The 16235-nt window shown below is 46.3% G+C and overlaps 1 protein-coding gene and 1 non-coding gene across 4 annotated transcripts in view; one reads left to right on the forward strand and one right to left on the reverse strand.

Moving 5' to 3' along the window:
- Positions 1–1071: 1071 nt before the first annotated feature.
- On the reverse strand, positions 1072–1175 carry LOC122202865. Its single transcript, XR_006194922.1, has one exon. It is a non-coding gene; the product is annotated as a U6 spliceosomal RNA (small nuclear RNA).
- Positions 1176–12752: 11577 nt separating this feature from the next.
- STOX1 (storkhead box 1) overlaps positions 12753–16235 on the forward strand; it is a 58453-nt gene continuing 54970 nt past the window's right edge. For all 3 annotated transcript variants that reach the window (XM_042908798.1, XM_042908800.1, XM_042908799.1), the window contains exon 1: positions 12753–13065. In XM_042908798.1, the coding sequence (XP_042764732.1) occupies positions 12753–13065 (313 nt within the window). The remainder of the gene's footprint in view (positions 13066–16235) is intronic.

Below are 16235 nucleotides of genomic sequence, written 5' to 3' on the forward strand. Positions count from 1 at the left end.
GTGATCTCAGTCTTGCCTGAAGGAAACGCCTTTTACACAGAAATTGGCACTAATTGGTCTCCCTGTTGACAGGCTTCACTGAGAGCCGGTGATTGAGTAGGCAGTGAGAACAGAAACTAAATTACCCCACCTCAGCTCCGCATGTCGGCTGAAGGACACCGAGGGGGCAGCTACCAGTTCTCCCCTCTTCAGCGGCATCGAACATGTAAAGCAACGGACTAGATCCCGAAGGTCTGAAGGCCTGTCGTGTGTACACTAAGGAATGATCCTTGCCATACGTCTGGCCCTGTTCTGCAAAGCAGTCTTGGCGCCGATAGGGCTCTCGACCAGGATTCTGCAAACTTTTTTTGTAAAGGGCCAGAGAGGAGACAGAGATAGGTTAGGTTTTGCAGACCATACGGATTTTGTTGGAGCCACTCAACTCGACTGACAAACGCAGCCACATAGCATACATATGTGAATGCATGTGCCGATCTCCCAACACAACAGTAGGGACGTGAAAAATTGAGTTTTATATAATTTTCACATGTCAAGAAATAGTCTTCCTTTTTTTTTCCTTTCAAGCATTAAAAAATATAAAGATTACCCTTAGCTTACAGGCCATACAAAAACAGGCAGTGGGCCAGACTTGGCCTAGCACCCATAATTTGCAACCTCTGCTTTATTTTATTTTATTTTATTATTTTATTTTATTTTATTTTATTTTATTTTATTTTATTTTATTATTTTTAGGCCATAATTCTTTTTTTTTAATTTGAGAGAGAGAGAGAGAGCAAGTGGAGGAGAAGGGCAAAGGGAGAAAGAAATCCATGTTCAGCAAGGAGCCTGACCTGGGGCTTGGTCCCACGACCCTGGAATCATGACCTGAGCTGAAATTGAAATCAAGAGTCAGTCGCTCAACTGACTGAGCCACCCAGATGCCCCCATAATTCTTTTTTAATTCAAGTATAATTAACATACAGTGTTATACTAGTTTTATTATATTAGAATCAATATAATGATTCAGTAATCCTATACATTTCTTGCTGCTCATCAAGATATGTGTACTCTGAACCCCCTTTACATCACCCAAAAAATGTGGAACATTTCACAAATTTGTGTGTCATCCTTGCTCAGGGGCCATTCTAATGTCTGTATCATTCCAATTTCAGTATATGTGCTACAGGAGCAAGCACTGCTGACCTCTGCTTCTGACCAAGACTTGGAACTTTCCCTCGCTCCCACGCCAGCTAGTTAGTGACTGAGCTGTGGAACCCTGAGCACTGGCTTAACTTCCGTGGGCCACGGTCTCTTTATCCAGTGTGGTTTGACAGAATGGGGAGGAACAGAAACAAATGAAACAAAGTTCCTTTTAGCTATAGTAGATTTCCTGATTCTATTCTAGGAGTGTAAGTCAACATAAGCAATGTTATGTATGTGGAATGGAAATTAGTTAAGTTAAAGGAACCACATAAATCTTAATATTCTCAATGTGATTCTTTGTCCTAGTAAGAGGAGTAATGTCACCATCCTGAGAGCAAGACCAAAATTTGTAGCCTCCTATCTCTATTTGAAGGCTCACACCCTTTCTTTTTGTTTTGCCAATGCTATTCTTTTTCTTTCCTGGTTTCTTTCTTTTTCTTCTTTCTTTCTTTCTTTCTTTCTTTCTTTCTTTCTTTCTTTCTCTTTCCTTTTCTTTCTTTCTGGTGGGTGGGGAAAGTATGATCCCAGAGTTTATTGGAAAACAGAAATGTTTCTCCTTCAAAGATGTTATTTTAAAATGTTAATGTTTTGGGGGGGTGCCTGGGTGGATCAGTTAAGCATCCAACTCTTGACTTCGGCTCAGGTCATGATCTCACAGTTTGTGGGTTCGAGTCCCACATTGGGCTCTGTGCTGAGAGTGTGGAGCCTGCTTGGGATTCTCTCTTTTTGCTGTTTCTCCCTCTCTCTCTTTCTACCCCCCCTTTCTGCCCCCCCCCCCCCGTGCACATATCCTCTCTTTCTCAAAATAAATAAATAAACTTAAAAAATTGTTGGTGTTTTTGCAACTTATTGGCAAGTATATTTTATAAGCTCTCTGCTACCGGATATACCTTATTGTAGGAGGTGATGACTGAGGTTAGTAATCATTTTTGCTGAAGATCAGAAAAGAAAATCACCAAACAGCTTACCCAACGCGCTGATTTTTTTTAAGGTGGAAGTATTTTCAGAACATATTCATTTCTTCATAAATCACATTCATGTATCCCTTTGTTTTTCCTTTTGTTTTTTTGTATCAAATACCCCGTCAGTGTTCAAATTTCTCATAATTGTTTCACATTTGGTTTGTTCAAATTAGGATCCAAGTAAGGTCTACACTAGCCATTGCATTAGTTGATAGCTCATTCTTTTTACTGTATGCTCTTCCCCTGCTTTGTTTTTCTCACCATAAATTTGTTATGAAGGCTCTGATTTTTTTTTTTGTTTTGTTTTCTTACTTATTTTTGAGAGGGAGAGAGACAGAGCATGAGCAGGGGAGGGGCAGAGAGAGAGGGAGACACAGAATCTGAAGCAGGCTCCAGGCTCTGAGCTGTCAGCACAGAGCCAGATGTGGGGTTCGAACTCACAAACCGTGAGATCATGACCTGAGCCCAAGTCAGACGCTCAACCAGGAGCCACCCGGGAGCCCCAAGGCTCTGATGTTTTGAAAAACACTAGATTGCAAGCTATCTGAGTGAATGGAAATGTTTCCTCCATCTTTGTGTCTTCCTCTTTATTTTAAACATCTTATTTATTTTGAGAGAGAGAGAGAGAGAGAGAGAGTAGGGGAAGGGCAGAGAGAGAGAGAGAGAGAATCCCACACAGGCTCCGCACTGTCTGCTCAGAGCCTGACCCTACAAACCATGAGATCATGACTGGAGCCGAAATCAGGAGTCGGAAGCTCAACACTCAACCGACTGAGCCCCCAGGGCACCCCTGTGTCTTCCTCTTTATTAACCAAAGCAGCACCTGGGATTTAGCAGGCTCAATAAGTATTTTTTTTCTTTCTTTTTTTCCTTATTTTTGAGAGCAGGAGAGAGGTGGGAGAGGGAAAAAGAGAGAGGGAGACAGAGGATTGGAAGCAGAATCCACGCTGACAGCAGAGAACCCGATGTAGGGCTCAAACTCACGATGCTTAACCAACTGAGCCGCCCAGGCGCCCCAAGTACTTTTTCTTGTTGTATTATAGGTATTTCTACAAAGCCTCCTGTTCTATTTGGATGCTCTAGTGAACGCTGAATGAACTGCATCCATGCAGTCCCAAACCAGGGTTGGTTAGCACCGACTTGAACATCCAGTCCTTCCATATCACACTGTTGTTCTTTAACCATCTTGTTCAGAGAACCATTGTCTGGCTTTTGAGCCATGCTGGGGTTGGGGGGCGGGGGGGTTCTAGAAGGTACAGATGAACACGAGGTAATCCTGCATTCCTGTTATGAAGCTTAAACAACTGGTAACAGGTAGCTTGTGAGAAGGACAAAGCAACAGTTTGTTCCCCAATCCAAGACAATTTCAGTGTGTGACAGAAAAGACAGCATCTTTTCTCCCTTCCCTCCATATGAAAGCAAAGAAGAGGGGCACCTGGGTGGCTCAGTCGGTTAAAGCTCTGACTTCAGCTTAGGTCATGACCTCATGTTTCGTGGGTTAGAGCCCCACATCAGGCTCACCACTGTCAGTGTGGAGCCTGCTTGGGATCTTCGGTGCCCCTCTCTCCCTGCTTCTCCCCCACTTGAACTTTCTCTCTCTCTCTCAAAAAGAAACATTAAAAAAATTAAAAAAGAAAAAAAAAAAGAAAGTAGAGAAAAGAGACTCCTAGCTACAGGGTAGGGGCCTCACTGGAAACAGAGTTCCTTTGAGATCTGGGCATCTGGAGTGCAGCCAACTCATTTTTGAAGGGATTTGCATGGAAATAATGGATATGAGGCCCAGCTTTATACCCTGTGCTGTAATAAAACTAAAGAGAAGTGGTTTCTCCTTTAAAATCCTGAAACTAAGTTTGGCATCTTGCCTTAGGCCTGCATACTTTATTCCTTTTTTTTTTTTTTTTTTTTTTTAAGGTGTAGGGAAAGAGTTAATTTGATTTTCCATGTTTCAAATAATAAGAATTTTGCTGACTTGCTCTGGTTCCAGGGCACTTCATTGCATGTTTTTTAAACAGGCTGGCGTTGCAGCTTTCCTTCTGGAAGTAATTTTTTCCAGCTCTGAGACCTGCCCTCTGACCCCAAGTTCAATGGGTAAGTGGAATGACAGAGTCTCTTCATTTTGTTTAGAAGGCTTAGTGGCATCGATGGCCCCAGTGCAGGAGAGACAGCTGCCTTCACTTCTTTTAAAAGCAAACATTATTGGGGCCTTAAAAAAAATTTTTTTTTTGGTAAGTATAGAAAAACTCAAAGAAAGAAATAAAAATTGCTTGCAATTCCACCTTCTAGAAATAATCTTTTGTAATATAATGATAAAATTCCAGTTCCCCCTCCCCAAACAAAAATAGGGTTATAGGGGCACCTGAATGGCTCAGTGGGTAGAACATGTGACTCTTGATCTCAGGGCTGTGAGTTTGAGCCCTGAGCCCTACATTGGGGGTAGAGATTATTTAAAAAAAAAAAAAAAAAGGATTGGGGCGCCTGGGTGGCTCAGTCGGTTCAGCTTCCAACTTCAGCTCAGGTCATGATCTTGTGGTTCATGAGTTCAAGCCACTCATAAGGGTCTGTGCCGACAGCTCAGAGCCTGCTTTGGATCCTCTGTCCCCCTCTCTGCCCCTTCCCTGCTTGCTCTCTCTCTCAAAAATGAATAAACATTAAAAAAAATATTATGAGGGTGTTTTAAATGTTTTCTGAGTGTTAGTTCCTTTAACCAGTGGGGAGGGGCAGAGTGCAGGAAGTTAGTATTGGTTCCTGACAAAGACTCTCCCTGACCAAACTTTGGGTCAGGCTCCTCTAAGCCTTCTTTCTTTTTTTTTTTTTCTTTTTCCTTTTTTTTTTTTTTTTTAAGTAGGCTCCACAGCCAAAGTGGGGCTTGAACTCAGGATCCTGAGATAAAGAGTCAGGTGCTCCACTGAGTCAGCCAGCCAGGTGCCTCTCCTCCAAGCCTTCTTTCTGGATAAGCCTCACCTTTGGGCCCCAAAGTGTCTTCTGCCTGCCCAGTCCAGCCTTAGCAAGAATCCTGCCAAGGTCAGTTTAGTATGAATCCCTGACCCTTGATATCTGATCAAGTTCTTCACTCCCCACCTTGACCTGCCCTTAGCCAGGAGTCCTACTAGGTCAGTTTAGCAAGAAACCCCCTACCCCGGAAGTCTTGTTAGTAATTTTCTATCCACTAACTCCCTCACTCTGCTTCTTGGCTGAAATCCCAAGCTTCTCTGCTATCTTTGCTTTACAACTCTCTGCTGTCTAGACTTTGCAAAGTTTTTTTTTTTTTTTAATTTTTTTTTTTTTCAACGTTTATTTTATTTTTGGGACAGAGAGAGACAGAGCATGAACGGGGGAGGGACAGAGAGAGAGGGAGACACAGAATCGGAAACAGGCTCCAGGCTCCGAGCCATCAGCCCAGAGCCCGACGCGGGGCTCGAACTCACGGACCGTGAGATCGTGACCTGGCTGAAGTCGGACGCTTAACCGACTGCGCCACCCAGGCGCCCCGAGACTTTGCAAAGTTTTGAATAAAGTCTTCCTTACCATTTTAGCAAGTGTTGGAATAATTTTTTCTTGAACACTTCTCACGTCAGAATCATGGGGCTTCCAATATTCTTAGCCTTTAAGTGTTCCAAACTAAGGATCCTTTTTTCTCCAATATTTATTTCTCTGTTGGCCTCTTGCCATTGGAGAGATAAAGTGGACTGTTCAAAGGCAAATCAGAATCAGCTTTGGGATATCCAGCTCTCAGCCTCTGAATTTGCATCCCTTAGTGTCTCATTGGACTCAATGACTATTTAAACTACATTTGGGTTTCTATCTTTGGGTGTGAAAGTGGAGTTGTAGCACCAGGAAGCTGGAAGGGACCCTAAGACGTTCTTCGGTTGGCTAAGTATTTTTACTCTCTTTTTAAAGGAAAGGCTACCATGGTCCAGAGTCTTGTATTGTCTGAGTTCAGTGGCTAGAATAATGGAGCTAGAATAATGGAGGTAATTTGTGGGGTGTGTGTGTGTGTGTGTGTGTGTAAAGAAATGGTATTAAATGCCTTTCCCCTGCCCCCACCTCCTCTTCTCTGCTCTTTGCATCAACACAGTTGCTTAGCAAAGCCTTACATTGCTCCTTGAGAAATACAAACAAAAGTCTCCAGGATTTGTTCGTTCTTTCTTTTCTTTCTTTCTTTCTTCTTTCCTTTTTTCTGGAACAGGGGAAAAAACATGCTGTGGAAGCAGAAATGGTCATAAATAAAGAGAAGCCAGACAGAAAATGATTTCTAAATCAGCCTTAGATGTCAAGGCATGATTGTCTTTTTAAAATTTTTTAAAAAGTTTTATTTATTTTTGAGAGAGAGAGACAGAGTGCGAGCCAGGGAAGGGCAGAGAGAGAAGGAGACACAGAATTCGAAGCAGGCTCCGGGCTCTGAGCTGTCAGCACAGAGCTGGATACTGGGCTTGAACTCATGAACTGCGAGAACATGACCTGAGCCAAAGTTAGCTGCTCAACCAACTGAGCCAGCCAGGTGCCCTAAAGCTTGATTTTCTGAGTTAAGGGGGGAGGACCTTCAGCCCGATGAATTTTGGTATGGAAAAATATTTTGAAGCAGTTCATCAAAACATCATCCTCAGTGTAACATGTGTGCTGTAAACAGACTCCAGAGAAACCACTGCACTCCAAATGTGTGGGTATGGCCTGGGTGTGTCTATTCCTTGAGGCTTTGCCCTGGCATTGGCTGTTGGATAACCAGGTCTTCCTGTGAATCACCCACAACCCAGAAATGCTTTGGTGTGTGATGACCCCAGGCTAGTGGGAAGCAGCAAAAGTGGAGTTATTCTAGATGGAGTACTAGTTAAACTGGACTTGATGCAAGCAGAATGAATCTACGGCTCAGGTACTGGACTGTGTGCTGGGTGACAGAGATGAGTCAGTCAGGAGGCTGGCCCTCCAGGGATCTCAGGTTGCCTGATAATTGACAGATAATTAAGTATTACAGCCCTTAACACACAGGGGTTTTAAAGGGTTAACAATGTGCTCCAAGAACAGATGATACCTTGCTGGATTTGTCTCAGGCTTCACGAGCTGAGCTTTGGAGGATATCACCTGGTGGAAAGGGGGAAAGCCTTCCAGGCAGATGGAATAATGTGAGCAAAAACATGGGAAGATGTGCAATTTTGTGTACCTGGAGTACCCCGTCCTTGTGTGGATTGCAGGAGTAGAGCAAAGATAGAAATGGAGATGAAGCTAGAAAGACAGGCTGGGGTTAGAGTAAGAGAAGCATTGAATGCTCTACTCAGGACAGACCCCAGGAAGATATGAGCATCAAATGATCAGGTTTATCTTCCATAGCAATTACAAATGTAGCAGGCATGCTTTTGTTCCTCCTTCAGGTTGTTTTCTAAACCAAATGAAATCTTTTTTTTTAAGTTTACTTTGGGAGAGAGAGAGAGAGACAGCATACATGAGGGTGGGGGGAGGGCAGAGAGAGACAGAGGATCTTTTTTTTAATTAATTAATTAATTTTTTTTGAATATCAGCTTTCTTTCTTTTTTTTTTTAACGTTTATTTATTTTTGAGACAGAGAGACAGAGCATGAACGGGGGAGGGGCAGAGAGAGAGGGAGACACAGAATCGGAAGCAGGCTCCAGGCTCTGAGCCATCAGCCCAGAGCCCGATGCAGGGCTCGAACTCACGGACCGCGAGATCGTGACCTGAGCTGAAGTCGGATGCTTAACCGACTGAGCCACCCAGGCGCCCCGAGACAGAGGATCTTAAGCAGGCTCTGTGCTGACAGCAAAGAGCCCAACGCAGGGCTTGAACTCATGAACCGGGAGATCATGACCCGAGCTGAAGTCAGATGCTTAACTGACTGAGCCACTCAGGCGCCCCTTGAAAGTATTTTTTGAACAAGTATTTGCACATGGTAATACACAGTGAAAAATAAGCCTTCCTTTGATCTTTTCCCCATTCCTCTCTCTACAGATGACCTCTGTGATGACCAGTACCCTTCCAGAGATTTTCCAGCCACACATGAATATATATGCCCATTTCCCCCCCACCCCCATGTTTTAAATGCAAGTAGTGGGTCTATCTTTCTTTTTTACTTCAAAATATGTTGGGGGGTGCCTGGCTGGCTCAGTCAGAAGAGCATGTGACCCTTGATCTCAGGGTCATGAGTTTGAGTCCCACGTTGGGTGTGGAGATTACTTAAAAAATTATATCGGGGGGGGGGTGGCGCCTGGGTGGCTCAGTCGGTTAAGGCTCCAACTCTTTTTAAAAAAAAATTTTTTTTTAATGTTTATTGATTTTTGAGACAGAGACAGAGCATGAACGGGAGAGGGTCAGAGAGAGAGGGAGACACAGAATCTGAAACAGGCTGTCAGCACAGAGCCCGACGCGGAGCTCAAACTCACGGACTGTGAGATCATGACCTGAGCTGAGGTCAGACACTCAACCAACTGAGCCACCCAGGCACCCCAAGGCTTCAACTCTTGATTTTGGTTCAGGTCATGATCTCAGTGTCATGGGATCAGGTCCCTTGTCTGGCTCCATGCTGAGTGTGGAGCCTACTTGAGATTCTCTCCCTCTCTTTCTGCCTGTCCCCTACTCATGCGAGTGCAGGCTCTCTCTCTCTAAATACATACATACATACATACATACATACATACATAAAACATCTATATTGATATAGATACAGATATAGCTTTCTGGGATACTGTCTTATATCAATCAGTACATAAAGTTTTGTCTCAATCTTTTTAACTACATAGCATGTTCTTTAGATGTATATATAGTGTTAGAATGACTTTGTTCTTTCTCAGGCATAGATTTCACTGAAAAAAAATATTTAAAAATCCTTTTATCATGAGACTTTTTAGTGTACCTTTTAGTTTGACTACTGTGTCCCTCTTTAAGTGGAGAATGATACCAAATCTGTCTTCTAAAAACGTTTCTGTGTCTAGTGTCCAGAGATCGCAAAGATGGAGGGCCCCTGAGAAGATTCTGTTTCTCTAGTTTTGCCATGTAACACTGGCCATTCAGGTTGGAGACCTTGTTTTCCATGAACTCTTTTTTTTTTTTTTTTAACGTTTTTTTATTTATTTTTGAGACAGGGGGAGACAGAGCGCAAGTTGGGGAGGGGCAGAGAGAGAGGGAGACACAGAATCTGAAACAGGCTCCAGGCTCCCAGCTGTCAGCACAGAGCCCGACGCGGGGCTCAAACTCACGGACGGACCGTGAGATCATGACCTGAGCCGAAGTCGGCCGCTAAACCGACTGAGCCACCCAGGCGCCCCTTTCCATGAACTCTTAAGACGTGTTCCATTTGGGAGGAATTTGGGGATATTTGTGAGGTAACTGATCCTTTGGGAAAACAAGTGGATGCATATTTGGCTGTAGTTTAAATTTCTCTCCTTACAGGGGCACCTGGTTGCTCAGTTGGAAGAGCGTGCAACTCTTGATCTCAGGATCATGAGCTTGAGCCCCACACTGGGTGTAGACATTACTTAAATAAATAAACTAGGGGTGCCTGAGTGGCTCAGCTGGTCGGGTGTCCGACTCTTGACCTCGGCTCAGGTCATCATGTCATCATGGTCTGGAGATCGAGCCCAAATGGGGTTCTTGGCTGGGTGTGGAGCCTGCTTGGGATTCTTTCTCTTCCTCTGCCCCTTCCCTGTGCTCTTTCTCTCTCAAAATATAATTTTTTAAATAAATAAATAAATAAATAAATAAATAAATAAATAAATGAAACAAAATAAAAGTTAATAAATAAATAAACTTAAAAATAAATACAATTTTCCTCCTACAGTCTTCCCCCTTGTTTTGTTAATTGGACTAGCTTAAGTAAAATGATAATGGAAATGTCACACAGCTGAATGAATGTTTCCACAGTTTAAGACAGTTCTACCTCATAATTTCAGGCCGTGAAACCTCATAGCTGGGTCTACTTCACAGCATCCCTGTAGCTAACAAGGGCCTGATTGTATATTTCCAGTTCAAGTGCTTGGGAGACAGAAGCAAGCTCAGGACAATTTTTCAGACCAGGCGACAGGTCCAGTGAGTCAGGGCATCGTGTCTGGGCTTCCTCATCTAGCCTGGTGTGTGGACAATGTTGGCATCTCTGCTTCACCGTCCATTAGCCTCGTCCTCATAGGCAAGTGGCCTAAGCTATCTAAGCTTTCTTTTCCTTTCTTTTTCTCTTCTTTCTTTCTTTTTCTTTCTTTCTCTTCCTTCCTTCCTTTTTTCTTTTTTCCTAGCTTTTGTTCTTCTTGTGGAAGGTGTGGCTTAATATTACCCTTTTCAGAGGGTAAAATTTGAGGATAAAATTAGATTGCACATGTAAAACCCTTAGTACAGTTCTAGGCATAGAGTGAGCTGAGAATAAACGAGAATTATCATTACCCTTATTATAATGGAAAAGACACTGTGCCAGATGCTAGAGATAACAGAGACAAAAGTTATAGTTCTCCAGGATGGGAAACACAGCAAAGGTATCCTTGATCCTGCAAGGTTAGGGTTACCATAAAGAGAACTCACCGGAAGAAACAGCCCTCACTGTGGAGCTTATACAGGCATAGGAGTGTAGTTCATTTAGACTCCCTGCTGTATTTACCCATCCATCGCCATCAGAGTCAGAATTCAGATGTGAGATGGTTGTCTCAGGTTTGCATGTTTATTTGAATTGAGAATTGTGTCTGACTCGGGGCACCTGGCTGGCTCAGTCGATTAAGTCTCTGACTTTGGCTCAGGTCATGATCTTGAGGTTCGTAGGTTTGAGCCCCGCATCGGGCTCTGTGCTGACAGCTCAGAGCCTGGAGCCTGCTGTGGATTCTGTGTCTCCCTCTCTCTCTGCCCCTTCCCTGCTTGCACTCTCTCTCTCTCAAAAATAAATAAACATGAAAGAAAGAAAGAAAGAAAGAAAGAAAGAAAGAAAGAAAGAAAAAAAGAAAGAAAGAAAGAAAAAATTGTGTCTGACTTATTTGTCATAAGGAACCCTGACCAGTGGTTGCCCAACTCCATCTCTTATCACCTGTGTGATCAGGTCGCACTTCTTGATCAAACACGGCTTGCAGTTTCCTCATCTATAAAAAATATAGAGATACTGGGGCACCTGGGTGGCTCAGCCGGTTGAACATAAGACTCCTGGTTTTGGCTCAGGTCATGATCTCCTGGTTAGTGAGATCGAGCCCGCATCTGGCTCTGCACTGACAGTGTGAAGCCTGCTTGGGATTCTCTCTCTCTCCCTTTCTCTGCACACCCCTGCCATCTCTGTCTCTCTCAAAATAAATAAGTAAACTTAAACATATATAGCAATACTAACAGTAGTTAACACACAGTTGTGAAATTAATGCCCCCAGTGTATAGTGTTCAATAAATGTTAGCTATCATCATTTAATAACATCATCTATCATTACGAGAATGATTTACAAGGAGCAGGGTATAGATGATCTCCGATTATTATGGTTGTTATTGATGATTGATGAGCTGAGGGAGCGGGAAGTCTGGAATGACCCCCGGGTCTGGCCAAGCATCCCTCCTCCCTCTTATAGGGCCAATTTCTAGTAGTAATAACAAACGCCCTACCTCTCATTAACCTGTCTTTCCTCCAGGAGCTCTCACCCAGCCTCTGTCCCCAGCATATGAGGTTCCAGCCTCTGTCCTCAGCATATGAGCTGGACCACCTCACTCAGAAGCTCTGGCTAGAGCCTGATAGATCACAAGCCCCTCTCCCTTCAGTCCTGGGAGCTCCTGGGACAAGACGGTTTCTCAGTCTTTTGGGAATGCCCGGGGCCAAGCCAAGGCTGAATTCCACGGACTTCACCACTGAGCCTCGCCAATCGGGGTGGCACCTCTGGAACACTTTACTTCCCTCACCACCTAAGTGTATAGGATATCCGGGGGTTGGGGGAGGAGCTAGATCCCAGACCTCAGAAATTCATGTGTAGAAAGAATTTTAGAATTCTTAGATTTCAGTTCCAACTCTTCATTTTACAGGACAGTAAACGGAGGCTCGGAGACAAGGGAAGTAGCGAGAAAAACAGCAGACCGAGACTCAAACCTGGGTCTACAGACTCCCGGGCCCGAGCGAGGTCCTTGACACCCGCGGGTTGTCCCTGGTCGCCTCTCTCACTAGGAAGGATCCCAAAGCCAGGGAGATGGCGGCCACTCCGGTCGGCTCAGCTCTGGGGACCAACTGGCCGTGCTACTCGCGCCGCGGTTGAAAGAGGCTCTCGGGGGCTGCGGGGCCCCCCGTAGGACTTGGAAAAGCCCCAGCGCGGCCCCCCCCCGCCCCGGGGTAGGGGAGCTCTCGGTTGCCCCGGGAGCTGGGAAGTGCAGAGAGACACGGGGGTGGGGGAGGCAATGGGGGGCAGGGCGGCGGAGTCCTGCCTGGGGTGGAGCAAGGCCTGGTAACTCAGCCCTTGGAAACCCCCATTGGGCGCCGGCGGTCGAGGACCGTGGCCGCTCCCAGGCCTCGCGTCCCGCCCCACCCCCCGACCCGCCGAGCACAGCCGTCCCCGCCCCCAGGAGCCCGTTCCCCCGGCAGCCGGCGCCGCGCGCAGTAAGCCGATTCCTCCCGCCGCCGGTGCTCGCTCCCGACCATGCGCTAGGCTGCGGGCCCCGGCCACCCGTGGCGGCATGGCCCGGCCTGTGCAGCTGGCGCCGGGCTCGCTGGCGCTGGTGCTGTGCAGGCTGGAGGCGGAGGAGGCGGCGGCGGCGGGCACGGAGGAGCCTGGCGGGCGCGCGATCTTCCGCGCGTTCCGCCGCGCCAACGCGCGCTGCTTCTGGAACTCGCGGCTGGCGCGCGCCGCCTCGCGGCTGGCCTTCCAGGGCTGGCTGCGGCGCGGGGTGCTGCTGGTGCACGCGCCTCCCGCTAGCCTGCAGGTGCTGCGCGACGCCTGGTGCCGCCGGGCGCTGCGCCCCCCGCGCGGCTTCCGCATCCGGGCGGTGGGTGAGTGCGGGGCCCGGGCGGGAGGGGCGCCCCGCGCCGGCCGCGGGGACGGAGTCCTGGCCACCGGGGACGTGTGCTGCCCGGGCTCTGCTCTGAGGCCGCGGGAGCCGGGGGAAGAGGGGATGGGCGGCCCGTGGGCTGCTGGAGGAGGGCCGTCCTCCCAAGACATTTCTTCCTGCCAGGACACTGAAGCTCAGCTCCCCCCAGGTCTGCTTGGCCGCTGCCCTGGGCCAACTCCGGGATGCCTCCATATCCCAAGTCTTTCAGCCAGTGGAGCCAACAGGTTCCCGGCCGAAGGAACTTTCTACTTAGAAAAGTGATGCTCTGGAGGAGCCACGGGGTACCCAGACTGGGGTCAGGAGACAGAGGCCTCTGCCCCTGCACCATGAGTATGCTTAGGAAGGATACGGATTCTGAACTGGTTGCTGCTTTTTTTTTTAATGAATGAATGAATGTGCTTAGGAAGGATACTGATTCTGAACTGGTTGCTGCTTTTTTTAAATGCATGAATGAATCAGTGAATCAATCAATCTATTTATTTATTTATTTATTTATTTATTTATATTTATTAAAGTTACAGGCTTGGAGCGGACAAGTCTGTGGTTTCTATGCCCTTCTGTACTGGGTGGTGTGGTGGTCTCGCGGTTCAGGGCCTCGTGGAAGGTTTGGGGTGATTAACTGCTTGGGAAAAAGAGATGACAAATGGTGCTCTGAACACAACCCATCCCATTAGCCTAAATAGAAAGAATTCCTCCTTTTCAGCCTTTTCAGAGAGCCCGTTTGTTAGAAGACAGACAGCAACTTTCTGCTTGTATAAAATAGCTTCATTTGAGAAACGAAAGCACTCCACCGTTGAGCGGTCTTTGACACCCACCACTAAACTCCGGAGGGCTTGTCAGCGCCCCGCCACAGTCTCGTTTGTTTGCATTTAAGAGTGGGGTAGTGACGACCATTTGATGGTGTGCTGTTGACAAGTCACCAGTTGTCCAGCCCTGAATTTTGACTCCTACCAAGGACACCCCCCCCCCCTCAGTCCATAAATCCTCCTCCTTCCGTGGAGCAAATAAAACATTTGTTTTACGTCCTCTGGGAGAAGGGGGGTGGGGTGGGGGTTGGGAGGGTACAAGAGGCACTTGATGTTGTGTATCATCTGCTCAGAGATGATGTCTCAATATCGGGGCCAGTGAGGCTAAATAAACCTTGGCTTTTCATCTCCGTGCGTTCCCATCTTTCTGGTACCCCTGCCCCACTTTTGTTGGGGGCAGACCACTTTAACTCTTCTGTTAAAAGCAAAAGAGAGCTCATTTGCAAAGCCACGTACACACATTTCATCACCTTTGACTTGTGGGAATTAGTGAAGAAAATCGGTTTCTGACTCTAATAGCAGAGAGCTAAGTAGCCAGGCCAAAATTCTCACAGGGAAGGGGTCTTTCAGACAGGCTGGATGAAAAACTCTTTCCAGCTCTGTGTCCTCTGTTTTTCTGGTTTGAATTAGTGGTTGCATTCTCTGTTCCCCCACCCCCTTTCAAAGGGTGAGAAAGAGTATTGCAGAGAAGGAGTGGATGGAGTTGGGGTCTGGACCTGAGGGTGACACAGAGCACTTGTGCTAAGCCAGAGGCAGCCATGGTACTACCTCCTGGGGCCCATCAAGCAGTGGAGAATGCTGGTTCCTGGGTTGGCCCTGTTTTCTGCCATTTGAACAGTGCGGTGGACAAAGAAAACATGTCGCCAAGTACTCTGATTCTCCACCCACTAGATACTGCTGCCTTGTTGCAAAACTCAGGATGCTACGGACACTATAGCCTGTGGAGTGAACAGTAACAGGGGTCTTTACGCTGGGTCATCACCCCTGACTTGGGTCTCTTAGAAGGAATGGTGTTGAGGTTTTTAACAGTGTCCTGATAAGAATTTGGACATTTTAGCCAGAATTTGCACAAAACCACCTATTAGGACAATTTGGATAGCAGAATGGAGAAAGATCTTATTTGATGCAGGCCAATGGATGCACATGGGGAGGGGGGTTATTTTGAATAGAATTGATAATTACTGATTTAACTTGGGGTCCTGGGGTCACATCAGAGAACTGCATCAAGACAGCTCTTGGGCCATCTCAGTCCCAGAATGTGGTGAAGGAAGGAGGAGCTGCTTCCCCACAAAGAAATTAGAAGTTTCTGTTCACTTGCTTTCCTGAATCTGGCAGCATTGACTTTCAGAAGCAAATATGGGCTTCCAGGAAGGCAAGGAAGAACAATGGTGCACTCTTGCGGGTACTGTTACTTTGTGGTGAAGAGCAAAATGTTAGCAAAAGACAAAAAAGATCAATTTGGTTCCTTTGCTGTAGATTTTTTTTTTTTTTTTTTTTTTTTTTTTTTTTTTTTTTTTTTTTGGTGAGGCTCATTTACTCCCATATAAAAGTATTTGTGCATGGGGAATGCTGTTGGCCAGCTCAGACAAAGCACAGGGAGGGAAGGAGAGGTGGCCACCACCAGCTTTATAAACCCATGGTACTCTGCTGGGTTCTCCTCCTGGGCTTCTGGACCTGGAACTCCTGGGGCCTCATAAAATATGAGGTAGGAATGTCCTGGTTGAGCGGACAAGTGACTGGAGTTTCCACTTTCTGGTGCAGACCTGAATTTAAGGAGGAGTTTATATTTTCTCCTTGTTTTGTGTCTTTTCTTTCCCTCTTCACTCTCCACCTCAACTTCCCTCTGGTGAGAAAAATAGTTCCCAGACTGAGAGCATTCTCCTAAAAAGAGGGACATCTTTAACGTATGGGCCAAGAGCTAACTCTTCTTTTGTGCTCCAGTCTTCCTGTCTCTTTTTGTTTGTTTGTTTGTTTGTTTCTAATAAGCAAGTGACATTAACAAATGAAAGGGGTGAGCTCTGGAAACTGGAGGGAAATATCTGCTCTGCAAGCTGAGCCACTGCAGGTGGTTAGGGGTGGGGGACACCTGTATTTGTTTGGCTGAATCAGTGGTTACTCTGGGACCACACCTCCTGGGGTGGTGAAAAGTTAATGATGGCTTCCCAGGGTAAGAGAGGGAAGGCCACTTGGCCAAACAGTTTGTTCCTTTCTCCTGAAATTTATAGCTGCGGTGTCCCTACTCTTTCACCCCTAGCATGGCCTTCCATCTGTTTTCTTTGAATAAAAATGCCTGTGGCTCTTTCTA

This window comes from Panthera leo, chromosome D2 (assembly GCF_018350215.1).
Source record: "Panthera leo isolate Ple1 chromosome D2, P.leo_Ple1_pat1.1, whole genome shotgun sequence".
In the NCBI taxonomy this organism is placed as follows: domain Eukaryota; kingdom Metazoa; phylum Chordata; class Mammalia; order Carnivora; family Felidae; genus Panthera; species Panthera leo.